This window comes from Thalassophryne amazonica, chromosome 4 (assembly GCF_902500255.1).
Source record: "Thalassophryne amazonica chromosome 4, fThaAma1.1, whole genome shotgun sequence".
Taxonomy (NCBI): Eukaryota; Metazoa; Chordata; class Actinopteri; order Batrachoidiformes; family Batrachoididae; genus Thalassophryne; species Thalassophryne amazonica.
This window is the reverse complement of record NC_047106.1, coordinates 26,230,602-26,250,352: the sequence shown is the minus strand read 5'-3', so window position 1 is coordinate 26,250,352 and position 19,751 is coordinate 26,230,602. Positions and strand designations below refer to the sequence as shown.

General features: G+C 40.2%; 1 protein-coding gene across 1 annotated transcript in view; it reads left to right on the top strand.

Annotated features, from left to right (window-relative positions):
• Positions 1-209: 209 nt before the first annotated feature.
• Positions 210-19,751, top strand: part of cbl (Cbl proto-oncogene, E3 ubiquitin protein ligase) — a 105,480-nt gene continuing 85,938 nt past the window's right edge. Inside the window, 1 exon segment of the mRNA XM_034168727.1 lies at positions 210-958. Coding sequence (XP_034024618.1) covers positions 812-958 — 147 coding nt within the window. The 5' untranslated portion in view covers positions 210-811.

Sequence of the window (19,751 nt, the reverse complement as noted above, 5' to 3'; positions counted from 1 at the left end):
AATGCCAATAAGGTAATTTGACTGACATTTAACAAAACAAAACACAAAAGACCTTACATAACAAACATTACTCACTGGATAAGACAAATCCGCCCCCCGCCCCCCCCCACTCCTGTGTCCCAGGAAAACATATCTGGATCCGCCCCTGTCCTGACTGCTGCACAAGCGCAGGCGCGAGCCCGGCATTATTCCTGCTTCGTGAACGCGCACAGAGAAGGCGTGGAGGAGTTGGCGTTTTGGGGGGTTGTGTGAGTGAAGCACCGAAAGGAAGGGGCCGCACAGGACAGGAAAAGGCCGCACGAACACGTCACGGGGGAGACGGAAGAATGCTTAATTCTCACGTTTATTTATTTATTCGATCCGGGTCCCGTTCACGTCCGCGAGGTTTCAGCGTTCGTAAGCGCAACTTCCCCTGTTGTTGTGTGTCGTCAGCCCGCAGAGGAGGGCTGACAGCAGCCACAACTTCCCGTCAACAAAAAAGCAGAACGACGCCGACGGGTGCCACAGAAGACGCAGTACGGTTAACGGAGACACGGTGCTATTGTCCTCCGGCACAGACAGGTCTGCTAATTAGCCTGCGTGGCTTCCTGCGGAGACACGGCAACTAGCTGAGCGAGGGGCTTCTTTTCACCGGCAGACTCTCTCTGCCCCCACGCCGGACCCTGGCTCCGCTCCGCCGCTCGGGCACTGTCCACTCCAGGGGGGTGCCGGATCACCATCACCCGGTTTAAGTTAAGTCCAGGAGGTGGTTCGGTCCCCTGACCCCCTGCCCTGCCTCTCCTGTCCGCCGCCGCTCTGGCCGAACCCGAACATGGCAGGCAACCTGAAGAAAGGCGGGGGGTTCATCGGAATGATGAAGGATGCCTTCCAGCCGCACCATCACCACCTCCACTCCCATCACCAGCCGGGGGCTGTGGACAAAAAGACGGTGGAGAAGTGCTGGAAGCTGATGGATAAGGTTGGTGGTGATGATCGGCGTTCGTTAGCGCTCCCGGTGAAGCTTGAGGCTAACTAGCGATAAGCTAGCTAATCTCCGCCTGTTGCTAACATTAGCTCGTCAGCTGGGCGAAGACGTTGCTAAGCTAATTTTACTTTTGTTTCTCCTTGCATTTCAAGATGCCGCACAACACTTTTTTTAAAAGAAAGGGACCAGTGACTGCTGTTCAACTCAGCAACGTTTCCGAGCAGTAAATTTAATCCAGGCGTAGAACAGTGGTTCCTTTATAACACATCTGTTTGCTAGTACTGTGCCACTCAGTGTGCCATGGTACATTATCCTAACCACTTATTATCAGTAAAATCTTAAAGTGCCATTTATTCAGGAAGAAAGACAGAGTTTGGACAGTGGCACAACTTTTAGAATTTTGCCCCTGTGCTTCACCACAATGAAATTGAAAGATGTAGCCTGTATTGAATTGCATTAATTAAAAAATGAAAAGTCAACTGTTGCACTTAAGAAATGACCAGCTCTTGGGGAAGAATCATAAATGATTTCTAAAATATGCAAATACGAAACGATACCATCAAGGGCTACAATTTATATTGTAGCCCTTGATGGTGCAAGGCTTACTTGTAGTTCCTAGGGTTTGTAAGAGTAGAATGGGAGGCAGAGCCTTCAGCTTTCAGGCTCCTCTCCTGTGGAACCAGCTCCCAATTCAGATCAGGGAGACAGACACCCTCTCTACTTTTAAGATTAGGCTTAAAACTTTCCTTTTTGCTAAAGCTTATAGTTAGGGCTGGATCAGGTGACCCTGAACCATCCCTTAGTTATGCTGCTATAGACTTAGACTGCTGGGGGGTTCCCATGATGCACTGTTTCTTTCTCTTTTTGCTCTGTATGCACCACTCTGCATTTAATCATTAGTGATCAATCTCTGCTCCCCTCCACAGCATGTCTTTTTCCTGGTTCTCTCCCTCAGCCCCAACCAGTCCCAGCAGAAGACTGCCCCTCCCTGAGCCTGGTTCTGTTGGAGGTTTCTTCCTGTTAAAAGGGAGTTTTTCCTTCCCACTGTAGCCAAGTGCTTGCTCATAGGGGGTCGTTTTGACCGTTGGGGTTTTACGTAATTATTGTATGGCCTTGCCTTACAATATAAAGCGCCTTGGGGCAACTGTTTGTTGTGATTTGGTGTTATATAAAAAAATTGATTGATTGATTGAATTATATTACAGAATAATTATTTTCTTTCAATTTAAAACCTTCACCACAGATTACTGTGACATAATTGTTTGAATAGGTTTCTCTTACTCTCTTACTTGGAATGTAGGCTTTCAGCTTTAATGCTGTACGGCCTCTGGGTTTTTAAGCTTTAAGTCATAAAAAGAATTTTCTTTGGCACCACTATAATTTTATTCCTTAGCATTTAAATATGGGATTCATAATATGATATTGGCAGCATGATAGAATTTCACACTGGAAATGATTGAATATTTTGACCCCTGAAGGAGAGAAATTCAAGTGATCAGGCACCATGTCTGACGTTTGGTAGCGATGTCATAGATCATGTGGGGCTTTTCCTCCGATCAGCATGAGGGGATATGACAGTCAGTTGGAGTAAATATGTAAAGAATTGTTTGTTCAATCAAACTAAACCAACATGGTGGAAAACAATACAAAACAGCTTATTTCTGTATAAATCTGTTTCTCATATAGTTTGCAAAAGTTAGTGAGAAATAAAGGCTTCTAAATCTAAAAATGCCGTGTTTGAAACCAGATGACACCACTGAAGTGATATACAAGACATCTTATGGATGTTAATATCTACGCCCTGGATACACAAATCATGCAAGTGGGTCAGGGTCACAAGTAATTGCAATACTTCACGCATGTGCGTACACACTTCCTCCTGTCTGTGGTGTAAGAAGGAAAAGAAAATATTTATGAAATTGCCCCCCAGATAAATATGTTCTCAATAAAATGTACTGTAATTTTGCAACACATTACAAAAATGAACTTATAATGCTTGGATTTCGATAGAAACTAAATTTTTGTCGGTTTTGTGTATAACTTTAATGCAAGGGATTTTGCAAAGTGTCTACATTTGCAGAAGAGCTATCCCTAAACTTGAATTCTTCACATATGGTACAAGAAGCAGGGAGCTACAAGAAACATTTGTACACAGGGGATGGGGGGGGGGGGAGATTTCTGCTCCTGTGGATCAAGATTAGTGTTTGGGATAGTATTAAGGAGTTCAAGACACTTTGTTTCCTGTTAGTTTCTCCTCCACAGCACTTTTGTGCCAGTTCGCCCCAAATTTATAAGCAGAGTTACCACAGTTACTTTGAAAAGTTACTTTATTAGTTACTTTATACAGTTACTTCATTGTAACTGTAAAAATTAACAAATAAAGTAACTTTTCAATGTAACTGTGGCAACACTGTATAAGTGTAGATAATGGAGCATATCAAATATGCTCCATTATATAAATCATAAATCTTTAGAATATTGCTTTGCATCAATGACAAGCTGGATGTCTAGTAACTTCTGACTTTTAAACTCTGATAAGACAAATGATGGTTTTTGGCCCAGCGAGACATCAGCATTAATTTGACCAGCTACCACTTAGGTTCATGTGTTATACAACCCCAATTCCAATGAAGTTGGGACATTGTGTAAAATGTAAATAAAAACAATACAGTGATTTGGAAATTCTCTTCAACCTATATTCAATTGAATACACCACAAAGACAAGATATTTAATGTTCAAACTGATAGACTTTGTTGTTTTTGTGCAAATATTTGCTCATTTTGAAATGGATGCCTGCAACACGTTTCAAAAAAGCTGGGACAGTGGTATGTTTACCACTGTGTTACATCACCTTTCCTTCTAACAACACTCAATAAACATTTGGGAATTGAGGATACTAATTGTTGAAGCTTTGTAGGTGGAATTCTTTCCCATTCTTGCATGATGTACAACTTCAGTTATTCAACAGTCCGAGGTCTCCGTTGTTGTATTTTGCACTTCATAGTGCGCCACACATTTTCAGTGGGCGACAGGTCTGGACTCCAGGTAGGCCAGTCTAGTACCCGAACTGTTTTACTACGAAGCCACGCTGTTGTAACACGTGCAGAATGTGGCTTGGCATCGTCTTACTGAAATAAGCAGGGACGTCCCTGAAAAAGACGTTGCTTGAATGACAGCATGTGTTGCTCCAAAACCTGGATGTACCTTTCAGCATTGATGTTGCCATCACAGATGCGTAAGTTGCCCATGCCATGGACATTAATACACCCCCCATACCATCACAGATGCTGCCTTTTGAACATTGCACTGGTAACAATTTGAATGGTCTTTTTCCTCTTTTGTCTGGAGGACACGACGTACATGACTTCCAAAAACAATATGAAATGTGGACTTATCAGACCACAGCACACTTTTCCACTTTGCGTCTGTCCATTTCAAATGAACTCGGGCGCAAAGAAGGCAGTGGCGTTTCTGATGCTGTTGATGTATGGCTTTCCCTTTGCATGGTAGAGTTTTAACTTGCACTTGTAGATGTAGAGACGAACTGTTAACTGACAGTGGTTTTCTGAAGTGTTCCTGAGCCCACGCGGTGAGATCCTTTACACAATGATGTTGGTTTTTAATGCAGTGCCGCCTGAGGGATTGAAGGTCACGGGCATTCAGTGTTGGTTTTCAGCCTTGCCGCTTACGTATAGAAAGTTCTCCAGATTCTCTGAATCTTCTGATTATATTATGAACTGTAGATGATGGAACCCTGTGAAATCCCAATGATGAGAAACATTGTTCTTAAACTGTTGGACCACTTTTTTCACGCAGTTGTTCACAAAGTGGTGATCATCGCCCCATCTTTGCTTGTGAATGACTGAGCCTTCTGGGGATGCTTCTTTTATACCCAATCATGACACTCACCTGTTTCCAATTAACCTGTTCACTTGAGATGTGAATCGTACAACAACTCACGATTCAATTTGATTCAGATTCTTGGGGGGACGATTCGATTCAGAATCGATTTTCGATTCAAAGAGTTCTGAGAAATAGTTATATTACTTAAAAAATGTTTGTTTAAGAAAATGCAGCTTTACAAGGTTAATCAAGTGATTCTAAAGATGTAAATTTACTTATCTGCTTTGCTCGTTTAGAGTTGGCTGGCACTTTAGCGAAGCGCTGGTCAGTAGTCGGTAGAGACCACTGCTCCCCTCTTTTAGCTCCGGGTGATGGCGTAGCATGTGGGCTTGCGGATATGAAGTGTTTCCGAAGTACTTGACTTTAATTTTGCAGATTTTGCACACTGCATAAGTCACGTCAAGCTCCTTCTTACGCAGCAAATAATAAAATCCAAAATGCACCCAAACATTTGCCTTCAGCAAAGACGGTGCTGGCTGAATTATCTCTTCGTCCGCCGTGCTAAGCTGTAGCTCACGAATGTTTGAAGCACGTTGGACCCTCCCCTCACGGGACGCTGTAGTATGGAAGCCGTTGCCTGACAAACAGTACATGCAGTGAGTAAGCAAGAAAATGTTTTAAAAAAATTCCTTTTAAAAATCGATTCTTGGACGTTTTGGATCAATTCAGAATCGTAATAAATAAGAATCGCGATTTCGACGTGAATCGATTTTTTTTTTTTTTTTTTTTTTTTCCCCCGGCTCCCCTACTGTTCACCTGTGGAATGTTCCAAACATCCACATTCCACATTTCAAAATGAGTAAATATTTGCACAAAAACAAAAAGTCTATCAGTTTGAACATTAAATATCTTGTCTTTGTGGTGTATTCAATTGAATATAGGTTGAAGAGAATTTGCAAATCATTGTATTCTGTTTTTATTTACATTTCACACAACGTCCCAACTTCATTGGAGTTGGGGTTGTACATCATACGGACAAAGTGAGGAACCCTGGGGTAATTTTTGATCGTACGTTGTCCTTTGACCCCCACATTAGAGACATTACGAGGACTACTTTCTTCCATCTGCAAAATATAGCGAAGACTCCTCCCATCCTGTCTATGGCTGATGCTGAGACTCTGATACATGCATTTATCTTTTCTAGATTGGACTACTGCAATGTTCTATTTTCTGGTTTACCACAGTCTAGCATTCGGGGTCTTCAATTGGTTCAAAATGCTGCTGCCAGACTTTTGACATGAAGCAGAAAGTTTGACCACATTACACCCATTCTGGCATCTCTTGATTGGCTTCCTGTCTCTGTGAGATCAGATTTTAAGGTTCTGTTATTAGCCTATAAAATTGTTCATGGACTGGCACCTCCCTACTTAGCTGACCTAATTAAACCCTACGTACCGGCTCGGGCCTTGCGTTCGTAGGGTGCAGGACTACTTTGTGTTTGTAGGGTGAATAAAAAGTCTGTGGGATACAGAGCTTTCTCTTATCGTGTTACTGCTCTGTTGAATGATCTTCCTGCGCAAATAAGGCAGTCGGAATCTGTGGAGAGTTTTAGGTCTAGACTTAAGACCCATCTGTTTTTCCCAGTCTTATTGTTAGTATATTATGTTTTTATGTGTGTTTTTATTTTTATTACCCTTAATGTTTTACTCTTTTATTGTGCTTTTTGATCTTTTAATTCATTTTGTTCTGTTTTCAAATTGTGTTGTGTGAAGTGCCTTGAGGCGACCCTGTTGTGAGTTGGCGCTATACAAATTAATATAACATCTGAGTAGATCCTTGTCATTTTATTGGTGGTTTGTATGTCATGTGATATGGATTATTCATACCATTGGCCATTGTGTTCTGTTGACTGAGCAATTTTGGTTCTATACGTTTTGTGTTGTTGCGCGCTGCACACTCACACTAGTAGTGACGGCGCTTATCTTAAAAACAAACGGCGGCCCGACACAGGGCCCAGACTCACTGAGTAATGGCTGTGCAGAGGGGGCTTGAGAGCAAGTCGGGAGTTCTGAGAAAGCAGTGTTTGCCGGAGGCAGAGGCCGGGTTGGCCCCGCTGCAGCTCGTGGCTTGTGGGGGGCCACTGGGGCACAGCAGGCTCTGTCAGATGACACCTGGGTGTCATCTCTGTCTTGCTGCTGAGCTTTGGCGTACACCATAGCACCGGGAAGGGCGTAAGTCCCTTTTCTGTTGTTTATAAATTAATAAAATATCAAATGACAAGAATCTATTTTAGGCATTATATAAAACAAATAATGAAATGTTTTTTTCATTGTGCAGTGGAAGGAATATTTCATTTGGTGAAAGATGGAATGTTCATCTTTTCATCTCATGAAATATTCGTACCATTGCACTCATAAACATTCATTATTTCTATATTATTATGTTTTAGAATGTACTCGACAGTAGGGTGGCTGAGGTTTGACCTTAATTGTATACAATTTGTAAGAAAAAGCCCAAAGCAAATCACCAAACTTGCAAAAGGTAAAGTACAAAAACAGAGTACCAGCATCAGTGAAAAGGTCATGTGCAAAACGTAATGTTTCTGTTCTGAAATTTTATGTGCACATAAAAAATAAAATAAAATAAAAGTGAGCTATCTGTTTTGAAATGTGTCTTGTGATCGAAAATAACGTGATGCTGTCTGGCGGCTTATGTAACCAAGAATGGCTGTTATGGGCTCAAGAAACAAAAATGGAAATATTTATGTTTAAGTTTGTTCTGATCTAATATAATGTGATATGTAACATCGCAGTACAACATGAATAGTCAGTATACTGTAGTTTCTATTAGGGGCAAAATGGTAGGGGAGTGGGAGTTGACAAGGCTGAAGTGTCAAGCTTCCGTTTCAGGATTAGAGTTCACGAATCAGACAGAGACACTTGTGAAGGAGTTATAGGCTTCTGTAGTTGTGAGTGGAGATTCTGTGCATTGTATAAAATTTGTCTGTTGCATCATCAGTTATACACTACCAGTCAAACCTTTGGACACACTTTGACTGGCAGCGTATGTGTTATGGTGAACCACCACAGAGGGGTTTCTTTAAAAGAAGGCTTGAAATTTCAGCTACAGTTTGCTTTAGTTGCATGGAGCCTTGAGCCTAGATGTGATGTTTTCTTGTGTGGGAAAAAACATTTCTCTGCTCTGATGTGTGTCTGGTGATGCAACAGACAAAAGTTGCACCATCCCCAGTTGCAGTTGCAGAAGCCTGTAAGTTATTTAAAGTGATCATGGGTGTCTTAGTGGCTTCCTTTACTAGTCTCCTTCTTGCACAGCTTACTCTAGACAGATTACAGCGCCATATTGTTTTTCTTTCTTCTTGATTGATGTAAATGAAGTCAGACATATTCAATGAATTGGCCATGTTTATGTGTCCATCCCTTGACTTATCTAAAGAAAATTGACAGTTAAAATGGTATTTACTTTGTCCAGTTACTTATGGCTTCTGAAAATGTAGGGACTGTTTCTAAAAATGTATTTAATTTGTAAATAGTTAGTGATTTTTTTTTTTTTGAAACATCTTGAGTTAAAGCTGAAAGTCTCCACAACAAGCTTGTCTTGATCGTTTCATTTCGGCTCTATTGTGGTAGCGCACAGACGCAAAAGTACAAAAACTCTCCCTGTCCAAATGCTTGTGTACCTGACAGTATCGCAGTTGTTGCTGTATATTAGTCAGATGTGTGTAGTTCTTTTAAAAACAGTCCTTTGTACACTGAAACATAATGCAGAGGAAAAGTGAAAACCGTGTCCATTTAACTATGGTAATATTATGTTCTTTTCCAGGGCAAACTCGTTTCACAGCTTCACTTCTCGGAAAAAGTGTGTAGCTGTTTGACCCCCAGTTTCCTGTGAGATTCACACAGCAATATCATAGTGAATAAGAGGACAAGACAGTCTTTTGTGCCTCTGGTTCCTCTTTCAGGCCTTAGTTTAGAGCTCTGATGTTAAGAGACCAAGGTTTTTTTTCAAAGCTGTTATTAAGAAACGTTACAGTGTGTTTTACTCCAGAAGCATCTGCAGATGGGTTGCATTATTAACCAGTGCAATTTTAAACTCAGAAAAACACATTACCGCCTTTTGCTCTCTCCTTTTTCCCATCCTTGCTTTTAAAAAGTTTTTGTAAGCATACGGCGCTGAGAGTTAAGTGATACCTGACCAGCACTTTGCACTTTCTAGTTTGTGTTTGAAGATTACATTGTGGGAATAATTGACAGCATTCATCCAAACCGGTGAAGCGAATGAGGTGGAAAAAAGATGATCTTACCATCAAGCGAAAAGACCTCAAGTATTTTTACTCCACCAGAACTTTCATAATAGCAGCAGAAATACGAAACAGTTTTTGGAACAGGTCTGAGGTAAATTTCATCTAAACCATTTCCAACTTCAAGATTGACCATACTACTAAAATAGGGAAATGGTAACTATTAGGGATGTCCCGATCCAATCACGTGATAGGAAATCGGGCCCAATTACGTGTTTTCAGACTTGATTGAAATCAGACATTGCATCCCGATCAGGAATCTGGTATAGATTTTATCCTCATTATTTTGATCAGCGCTATTTCAAGCTCATTATTGCAGATTAATGGGCCTTTCACGCGTTGGAAGCGTCAGAGGCGTCAATCGGTCTAAAAAGCATTATTTTCAATGAGACGCGTTGCTCTTTAGAGACATCAGAAGCGTCGCGTCAAAAGCTGAGCTAATGGGCCTTTCACACTGAAAGCGTCGGAAGCGTCAAAGGCGTCAAGGATTGGTCTAAAAAGCATTATTTTGAATGAGACGCATTGCTTTTTAGAGGCGTCAGAAGCGTGGCTTTAGCTCGGCTTTTGACGTGACGCTTCTGACGGGAGCGCCCATTGCCACTTGTTGGGAGGCTGACGCGGTCAAAGTTCAACCCAATCCAGCTTTTGACGCTCTGAGCTGTGACGTAGCTTTGTGCTGTCCAATAGGAACGACGCGTCGGGCCAAAACATGGAAGACTAGTGGCAGAAACCACTGATCTGCACAAAACAGAAACGTGTCACAGGACTGCTTATTTATAGAGCAGTTTGTTTTTTGTTGTTGTTGTTTCATTACCTCAAAATTTCTGATTACTGTTAAAAAAACGTTTAGAACACTTGTAATTAAAATAGCTAAATCAATAAATGGTTCTTTAGAAACCTTTCATCAGTAAATTAAAATTACCTGTTATTTCAGATGAGATAATTTCTTGTTTAACATAAGGAACCTTGGACATTTATTTTTAGACAAATAAAATAACATGGAAATTTGTACATTTTTTAAGTCTGGTAGATTATTACTTGATTGTTCAAGCTACCTCAAGGAGAAGTGCATTGTTTAAGTGATAAATGATAAAATAAGGTGATTAAAATGAAAATATTTTATATTTAGCATTTGTTCATTCAGTTTTTTAAAGTATCAGATTGGGACTCGGTATCGGCAGATACTCAAAATCAGATGACTTGGAATCGGACCGGGCCAAAAAAACCTGATCGGGACATCCCTAGAAACTATACTATATAAACCTTAATTATTTAATACTTGTGGGGTTTTAGATTATCACAATTTGTCAATCTTAGATTACACTGAAGTGTAAACTGTTAGCAGATTAGAGATTATGCTTAGTGCTGTTTCAGAAAAAACAAACCAAACAAATAAAAAGCCATTACTCAGCCCCTGGAGATCTTATTTGTCGATGATCTTTTACTTTTCATGACATGTTAGAAAGGATATGTATCACACAAACAAGCCTTGCTATCACATCTGCAGGTACTGTTAGCACTTCTAGCTTTGAATGTTAATATTGGATTTAATGTCATACACAAAAAAGTCGGCCTAAAAACAAAAAATAATAAAAAAATGTGCTGGAAACTAGACACAGATTTACAACATGTTTCATATATTTATTAGTCTGTGTGTTTTTCACATTTTCACCTCTTTGTGAATGCATGTGTTTCATGCTGTATCAGTTTTTCTCCATTTGGAAGAGGACCCAGATGATATTGGAAATATGATCCTATGCAAGGCTTCCAGAAGTATGCAAATCTGCTGTGCACAACTTCAGAAGTTGAATCATAGTGCAAGTGTTGTTCAGATTTCAGATTTTTCTGAATGTTTATCAAAGACTTTTTGTGCATTTCAGATAAATTCAACTCGAACCCTTTAAGAAAATGTGATTTTCTAGACTGGCGAGACATCATTTTATAGACTTTTCCAATTCCTGAATGCAGCTCTGAGTATGGTGGATTGTTTTGGGACCACGAAACATTTAGATATTGTCTGAAATACATGCATTCATCAACATTTTGGCATATACACATGTTTATATATTACCAGATAATTGTGGAGAGCTAATAAATGGTGAATGGATTGCACTGCACTTTACAAAAATGTCTCATATTCACTCATTCACACACTGATGTCAGGGTGCTGCTACAGGTGCCAACTGTACACGGGTAAAAAAAGATGCAAATTATTGGTTGAGTTAATAGCATTTTAATAATGAATAGTTTGCACCATCTGTCATGCTTAGTTATCATGTTATGGGGTAACATATGTCATAGAATCCAATGGACATCGTCCTAGTTTGACCTTTACTTTGGAGACCAAGCATTCAGCAATATCAAAACTATTCCATTTGTTCATCCTTTTATTTCAACCGATAATTTGCTTCACTTTTTACCAAAATTGAAGCAACTTTAACTTTTGACCCCTGTACAAACCGAAAGTGATCTTTGTCACAGTTTTGCCGTTTTTACACCATAACGCCATTGAATTCAGTCATAGTCTAAACTATACCTTTTTGGAATCGTTATGGTCAGACAAATAATGTGGTATAGTTTTCAACATGATTGGAGCATTTTTAAATTTTGACCTTGGTTTAATTATTTATTGACCCCTGTATCTCATTTGAGGTCAGCTCCAGGATGGCTCCATATCTGAAAATAAACAATAGTTAATTTAGAATATGTGTGCCAAATTCCATACTTTTATCACAAAATGAACAATTTTTGCTATGCCGCCCCACTATATGACCTTACTCAGTGGTAGATTTTTTTTTTTTTTTTTTTTTTTGTCCCTCTCGCACGTGCGTCAAAAAGCCTTTGTGTCCCCACCCGTCTGATGGCGGGAATTGAAATGAGGATCCTCTGATTACAGGCATGCCTCTCTAACCTTCAGGCCACCACCATCATCTCCTCAAATCGGTGTCCTCAATAATGTGTACTGAACTGATGTCCATGCAAGTTGGTCAAGCTGTGGACTCTGGCTTGAAGCTGCCAGTAAGCACTCCCAGCGCTGAATGTGTACGAAACAACACAGTCAGGCTGCGGACTGTTCATCAGGAGCAGTGTTGAAATAGTTCTTTAGGAGCTTGAGTCATAAAAGTAAGTGTATTTTCTGCCAAAAGGAATTGCTTTAACCTTGTCATTTTTCTTGCAAAGGAGCAATGAAGGCAAGGGAAGGTGTTCATTGACACCCTGAGAGACATATTACTTGTAGAGTTAGACCAAAGATATTTACAGCATCCGTACTACCTTTTGAAACCACTAGCAGCATAATTAAAGTAATTTTCCTGATTTTCTGCTCATCTACATTATTCATATTTTAAATATACTGAAATGAAATGCATCCAAATGCACTCTCCGTGGATTATGGTTAGCTTTGGTGGCTAATGCTGGCTTTTGTTTACCTGTCATTGGTTCTTTTAAAAATTTCTTTATTTATTGCAATTGCAAACGTTTTTTAATGGGACACTTTCAAGTTGTGCTGCTGAGACTTCCAGTTCGTGAGCTTCTCGCTCGTGTTTGGCTTCATTAGAAACACCTGCTCAGCTGTCAGATTTCCAGGGAGTGAAATGGCCAATGGAGGCGAATTCCACGCAATATCAGAAAGTAATTTTGTTGTTGTCGTTGTTGTTAACCCACAAGGTTAACCCCAGTCACACGGCACTAATGAAGGACACTGAAGCCAAAATGAAACAATAAATCTGGACTTACATTGACTTTCAGAGACATCATTTAATTGTCGTCCAGCTTTGTTCCTGTATGAAACCCGACAACAACTTCAAGTCGTCCATATTCTGTTTTGCTTTCTGTATTGACGGCTCATCGTTTGCGTAATTCCTGTACCGTCAGCGTTCCGTTTGACTGTCATCCAACTTCATCCAACCTCCCAAGTCCGACGTCTTGCAAGAATATTGTGCACGCACACAGACGACTGTGTACACACTCACATGTCATCTTTGGCTGGAGAGGCTGTGTGCACACACACACACGTTTGACTTGGGAGGTTGGACGAAGTTGGACAGTCAAACGGAACGCTGACGATACGAGAATTATGCAAATGATGAGGAGCCATCAAGACAGAAAGCAAAACAATACGAAACACTTGAAGTTGTCGTCGGGTTTCGTACAGGAACAAAGTTGGACGACGGTTAAATGATGTCTCTGAAAGTCAGTGTAAGTCCAGATTTATTGTTTAGTTTTGGTTTCAGTGTCTTAGTGCCGTGTGACCGGGGCTTCATTGCTAGGAAATTTCAACGACCAAAATACCAACATTCTGGGTGCAATGAACATGTTTTCACTATTATTTGATTTCTTTGTGCGACTGACATCGTTATTCAAGCAATCAAAAGGCTATTCCTACCTCCACACAACTCCAACCACACACAAGAAAGTTTCTTGACAGTTCTTCTTATTGAACAAAACCACGTCTCCTTAACCAGATAGTTTTGAGGTCATCACGCATGTGCTTAGGCGCTGTCTAGCGGGATCTTGAAAATGCCCCATTCTGACAAGTTTTTTTTTTTTTTTTTTTGCATACATGGTTTACGGAACATACTGGTCCTTTTGGGTTAATCCCATACCTGTGGCTTGCGTTTATGTTGCAGGTTTGGTTTGAGACTTTCATATTCATATTTTAGTTCATTTTTCTTACATGAAATAACTAATTTGTAGCTGACCGCAGCACATCACAGTGAAAATAATCCAGAATTATTCTAATCTGCATCTTTCAGTTGTGTATACTACATTTCTTTCATTGTTTCAGAGTCTTGGCTAAATATTTCTGGGGTTGTCCAAAAAAAATTGATACTCTGATCCTAATCAAAACTACAATTTGCATCTGATTACATACTCTGACAGCGGAATTGATAGTCATTTTTTTTCCTCCTCCAGATTACACACATTTTATCAGTGCTGCTGCTGCAAGCATACAGCTCCTCCTCTCCCCATTGCACACTTGCATGCACGCACACACATAAACCAATGCTCCAACTGCTCACTATTGATTCGAGGTGAAGAACCAGTGCTTCTTCGCTGTGATAGTCAGAGAAAGCCATTGGTAGTAAAAATGAAATTTTCACAAAAGAAAAAAGCCACAGAAAAGTGTGCAAGAGCCATATGGCGTGGAAGCTGTGACTTCCAATGCCACAGAGAGCATCTCTGTTATGCTGTGTTCATGATGACTTGGAAATGTCAAGCTTGAAACTTTAAAAACTGCGTTCCCTTAATGAACTCAGAAAACAGCATGGGAGCACATAGTAACATATTCAGACTTTGTTGTCTTACAAGGAACACATAAATGAGTTGTATTTGGGGATCCCCCCCCGACAGAAGATTTGGCCATGAAAAAAGTTGCAGCGAAATTCATCGGCAGGAAGCTGATGGCGCAGCAAAAGCGCCTCCGTGATGAAGTCTCACAGGACATGTTGTGACATGCCCAGCTTGTCCACAATTTCTCGGATAGTCACGCGACTGAAAAGCTACCGAAAGCCGTCTGAATCTTCCGAATGGTGGAAGAGCTGGGCATGTCACAACATGTCCTGTGAGACTTCAACACGGAGGCGCATTTGCTCTGTCAGCAGCTTCGCGCTGATGAATTTCGCTGCAACTCTTTTCGTGGCCAAATCTTCTGTCACAGTGGAATGTGCCGAAAAAGTGCTGATGTCCACCTCTTCCACAATTTTTCGGATAGTCATACGATGGCCCCACTTCATCACAGCATTCACTTTGGAAATGATCCAGTCATTTCAGCATGTTGATGGCCGACCGGAGCGTGGCGCGCTCTCCGCCGTTGTGCAGCCGTCTTTAAACCGGTTGTACCGCTCCTTAATCTGTGTGATGCCCAGAGGATCGTCACCGAAAGCCGTCTGAATAATCTGAATGGTTTCCACCTGGCTGTCGCCCAGTTTCTGGCAAAATTTGATGCAGTTGCGCTGCTCCAGTCGTTCCGCCATTTCCTTGCAAAGAAAAAACGAGAGACAACACCCATTCTCACACAAAGGCTGCTTACAAGCAAATGACGCAACCGACAGGCGTGAAAACAATCACGCATGCACACGAAGGTTCAAGGTTGGCTCATGCAAGCACACGTGATTCAAATCCATCAGGTTTTTGAAAAAAAATAAAAAGGTTGGATACTTTTCTAACAGACCTCGTGTATATATATATATATATATATATATATATATATATATATATATATTTAATTAATTAATTCCAGTTATTGAACAGAAACAACAACACAAAATGTTTTTACAAAACGATATGAAAACTATAGGTAATGTATGATGGACCTAGTTATTGGCATTCTTTGAATTTGTAAATTTAAGGATGACAATAATTGTCCGGCATACATTATATTTTTCATCTCATTTTAAAAGCTTTTTGTTCTGTTATTTCTGGTAATTCTGAGGATGACTGTATATAAAATTTGCAGCACAAAATGGTACATGCCTTACAATTATGTGATTATTTTGTTTTACATTTCATTGATGTTATTGTTTGTATTGTTCTAATTTTTTATTACTATTTTTTTTTTTTTAAATACACCTCTTAATTATTCCATTTTTCTCTCCGTGGCACTGGGTATTTTTCTGGGTATCTGTATTGATTTTGAAATTGTAGTTTGGTGACAACCTTACTATATATCAACTTAAGACCCTAATTATGAAATGGCTGACAGTTGCAGTGTTACATAAGATGTACTTCAGAAAATAGAATCCATATTGTGAAATTTTGAATAATTTTAATGTTTTTGCCACATGACATGATCACACTATGCACCTTGAAAAATGGTCAACATGTTACATTTTACAGCTGTGTACAGAAGCTGATACAACAAATTATCTGTTTACGGCTGAGGTCTCAAATGGAGACACACACACACACACACACATATATATGCAACACATTTCATAAAAATGGCCAATTTTTAAACTCTCAAAAGTGCCGCTGTTGTGCTAGGAATCAGTGTAGAGACACGATAAAGGAAGAGTAAAGCTGTCCAGAATGTGGAATGTTTCATGACAAGTAGCTTTGTTTGACGTGTGTGTATATATCTATATACTGGTTAAATATTGTGTGAGTATGCATGTGTGTGAGTGTTGATGATCTTGGCACCAGTCTTACCTGCTGTCAAACGTGACCCTGATAACTCTTTTGCATTTTGAGGTGGAGAAAAACATTGAAGGAATGTGCACATCTCATCCATCTTTATAGTGTCCAGTGTCTCCCTGAGAATTTTATTTTCTAAGGCCCAGTGCTCCTCACAGAAAACTCAAATCACCATGAAAATCCAGCGGAAAAATGTAAGGTACTCAGAGCGAGCAAACTTCACCGTCATTGAAAACAAAGAAATATCTTAATTGACTTTTCCCGTTAGTGATGTTACCTGCTTATTGACTAGACGGACAAATGAAAGAATCAAGCAATACATGATGATGGCTATCTGATCTTTACTCGTAGAACTCGGAAATATATCAAGGGAGACTTTGCTTATGAATTAGTGTGAAAACAGAGCAGCGGCATACAGCAGAATGATATTCTACACAGCCGCTGTGTGCGAACGCAGGAGAAGTAAAATCAGCTGGATGCTGGTGTGTTTCAGGATTTGTGTTTATTACTATGTTTTGTGGTTATTCAGTCTCATTTAGATGTATTTGAGTTTTTTTTTCGTCGTGGGTTCAATTCCCGTCTGGGGTTTTTCTGTCTGGAGTTTACATGTTCTGTGGGTTACCTCTGACTGCTTCGGCTTCCTTCCGCATCCAAAAACATGCATGTTCGATGAACTGGAAACTTTAAATAGCCCATAGGCGTGCATGCGGGTGTGAATGTGTTTTTGTCTACATGTAGCCCTGTGATAGACTGGCTTACTGTCCAGAGTGTACCATGCCTCACGCCCTATGACTGCTGGGATAGGCTGCTATAGCCGGAAATCCGTTGGTCGGCCAACCTTGGAAAATTAATGCAAATAGTGCCCCCCTTATGGCAGTATATATGCGGTAGGGAGAATTAAGATGATGTTTCTGTGTGTTGTAGCTATTTTTGCTGCAATTTAATCTTCTGCAGTTTGTGTATGTACGTGTGTGTGTGGGGGGGGGGGGGGGGGGGGTTTGCGTAATTCCTGTACCGTCAGCGTTCCGTTTGACTGTCATCCAACTTCGTCCAACCTCCCAAGTCCGACGTCTTGCACGAATATTGTGCACGCACACAGACGACTGTGTACACACTCACATGCCATCTTTGGCTGGAGAGGTTGACTTGGGAGGTTGGACGAAGTTGGACAGTCAAAAGGAACGCTGACGATACGAGAATTATGCAAATGATGAGGAGCTATCAAGACAGAAAGCAAAACAGAATACGAAAGACTTGAAGTTGTCGTCGGGTTTCGTACAGGAACAAAGTTGGACGACGGTTAAATGATGTCTCTGAAAGTCAGTGTAAGTCCAGATTTATTGTTTAGTTTTGGTTTCAGTGTCTTAGTGCCGTGTGACCGGGGCTTCATTGCTAGGAAATTTCAACGACCAAAATACCAACATTCTGGGTGCAATGAACATGTTTTCACTATTATTTGATTTCTTTGTGCGACTGACATCGTTATTCAAGCATTCAAAAGGCTATTCCTACCTCCACACAACTCCAACCACACACAAGAAAGTTTCTTGGCAGTTCTTCTTATTGAACAAAACCACGTCTCCTTAACCAGATAGTTTTGAGGTCATCATGCATGTGCTTAGGCGCTTTCTAGCGGGATCTTGAAAATGCCCCATTCTGACAAGTGTTTTTTTTTTTTTTTTTTTACATACATGGTTTACGGAACATACTGGTCCTTTTGGGGGGTGTACTTTAATAATCTGAGGTAAAAATTAGAGCATTTGGAGGGTATTTCTGTCACACATGTCACAGAGGTCTCAAACAAGATCTGCAGGCCAAAATGTTTATAGGTCGATGAAAACTTGTTTTACACTGCATGAAACATTTAATAATTCTTATCTGAGTGAGACTGTTTTCATTTTTAAATCTGCTCCTTAAAAGTTAAATGATGAAGCAAAGATTTTTACACATTTTTACATCTTTAACATATGTGGCTGTGTTTAGTTAAGGCCCCATTTAAAAAACAAACAAACAAAAAAAACCACGAGTTTATCATTCTTGACATCAGAAACAGGTGATGAGGGAGGATGGATTTCTTTTTTCTTTCTTAGAAACAGAACAAACAATAGAGTAAAATTTTGAAGTTGGGAAATGAAATGTCCCCTTGTAATGAAATAAAAGGCCTTTAATCCCCTATTGCTCCCGGTGTGTAGTGAGCGCCTTGTATGGCAGCACCCTGACATCGGGGTGAATGTGAGGCATAATTGTAAAGCGCTTTGAGCGTCTGATTCAGATGGAAAAGCGCTATATAAATGCAGTCCATTTACCATTTGTAATGGATGTGTTGGAAATCTGTATCACAATAAATGGCATCATCTTTGCGTGTGTGCTTGTCAGTGACAACAAGCGGCAAGTTCCAGGCCCGGCTTGGTACACTACAGCCGTCTTTGGCCGAAGCATAATTGCCACCTAGGGGATGTGCTGGTTCTTGCACCAGCTGACTGCTTTCAATGAAATTCAACATAAAATTGATGTGGACTGATTTCGGCATGTGGGCGGGGAAAATAGAAGTTTTTTTGTTGTTGTTCTTAAATGGGTCTACTGACCATTAAGGCTTAAATGTGGATGGAGCGCAAAAGTATGCTGCTACGTTAAACAATCACATTTTATCAATTTTTCCATCACTATGGACTTGAGCTGAAAATAACTACAAGTGAGTTATTTCTATAAGAAAAGTATTTAATCAGTGTTTTGACCCGGGTGTAAAGCGCTACATCATAGGGGAAAAAAACTGACCCGTAGGTCATTTGAACAGCCTCAGCACTGATTATTGATTCGTAGTTATTTGGTGTTATTTTTCATGATTTTTGTCTGTTGGTTTTTTTTTTTGTTTGTTTTTTTTTTTGCTGGTGAAAAGTGTCTTGTTCATTGGTGATTTCCCATTAGCCTGATGGGCTGCCAGGCCTACGTATAATACTGTAGGAGAAACACTGAGGTCCGTGTGTTGTATATGTAGTTGCACTCAGTGGTTTTGCATGGTGACGTGGTAGTTTGCATATGTTCCAGCCTTGGTGAAGCTTGTGTACATCATTCATGAAATTACTCTCAGGTAAAGTCCATAAGTATATGTGTATTTTGTGAAAAATACAGGGTGAACACAAAAACACTCCTTGGTTTCAAATATTTATAATATCAAAAGTCACATGAATAATTTTACAATTTGGAAGAAGAATCTGCAAAAGAGAAAAAAAAACTTGAGTTTTTGCAACTGTTGATACCAAAATGATAAAATTATTCCAGTGACTCTTGATATTATAAATATTTGAAACAAGTGTTTTGTGTTCACCCTGTATAGGGCTGGGTACCGAACTTCTTTTGTTCTTTTGTGGCACCGACCGAAATGCTTCGGTAGTACAGAATATCGAAACTTGCCTCGTTTTTCGGTGCCAAGTTTCGGTACCCAGAGGTTAATCACGTGCAAGAAGAGCAGCCCGCCGCCGTCCTCCTCTCAG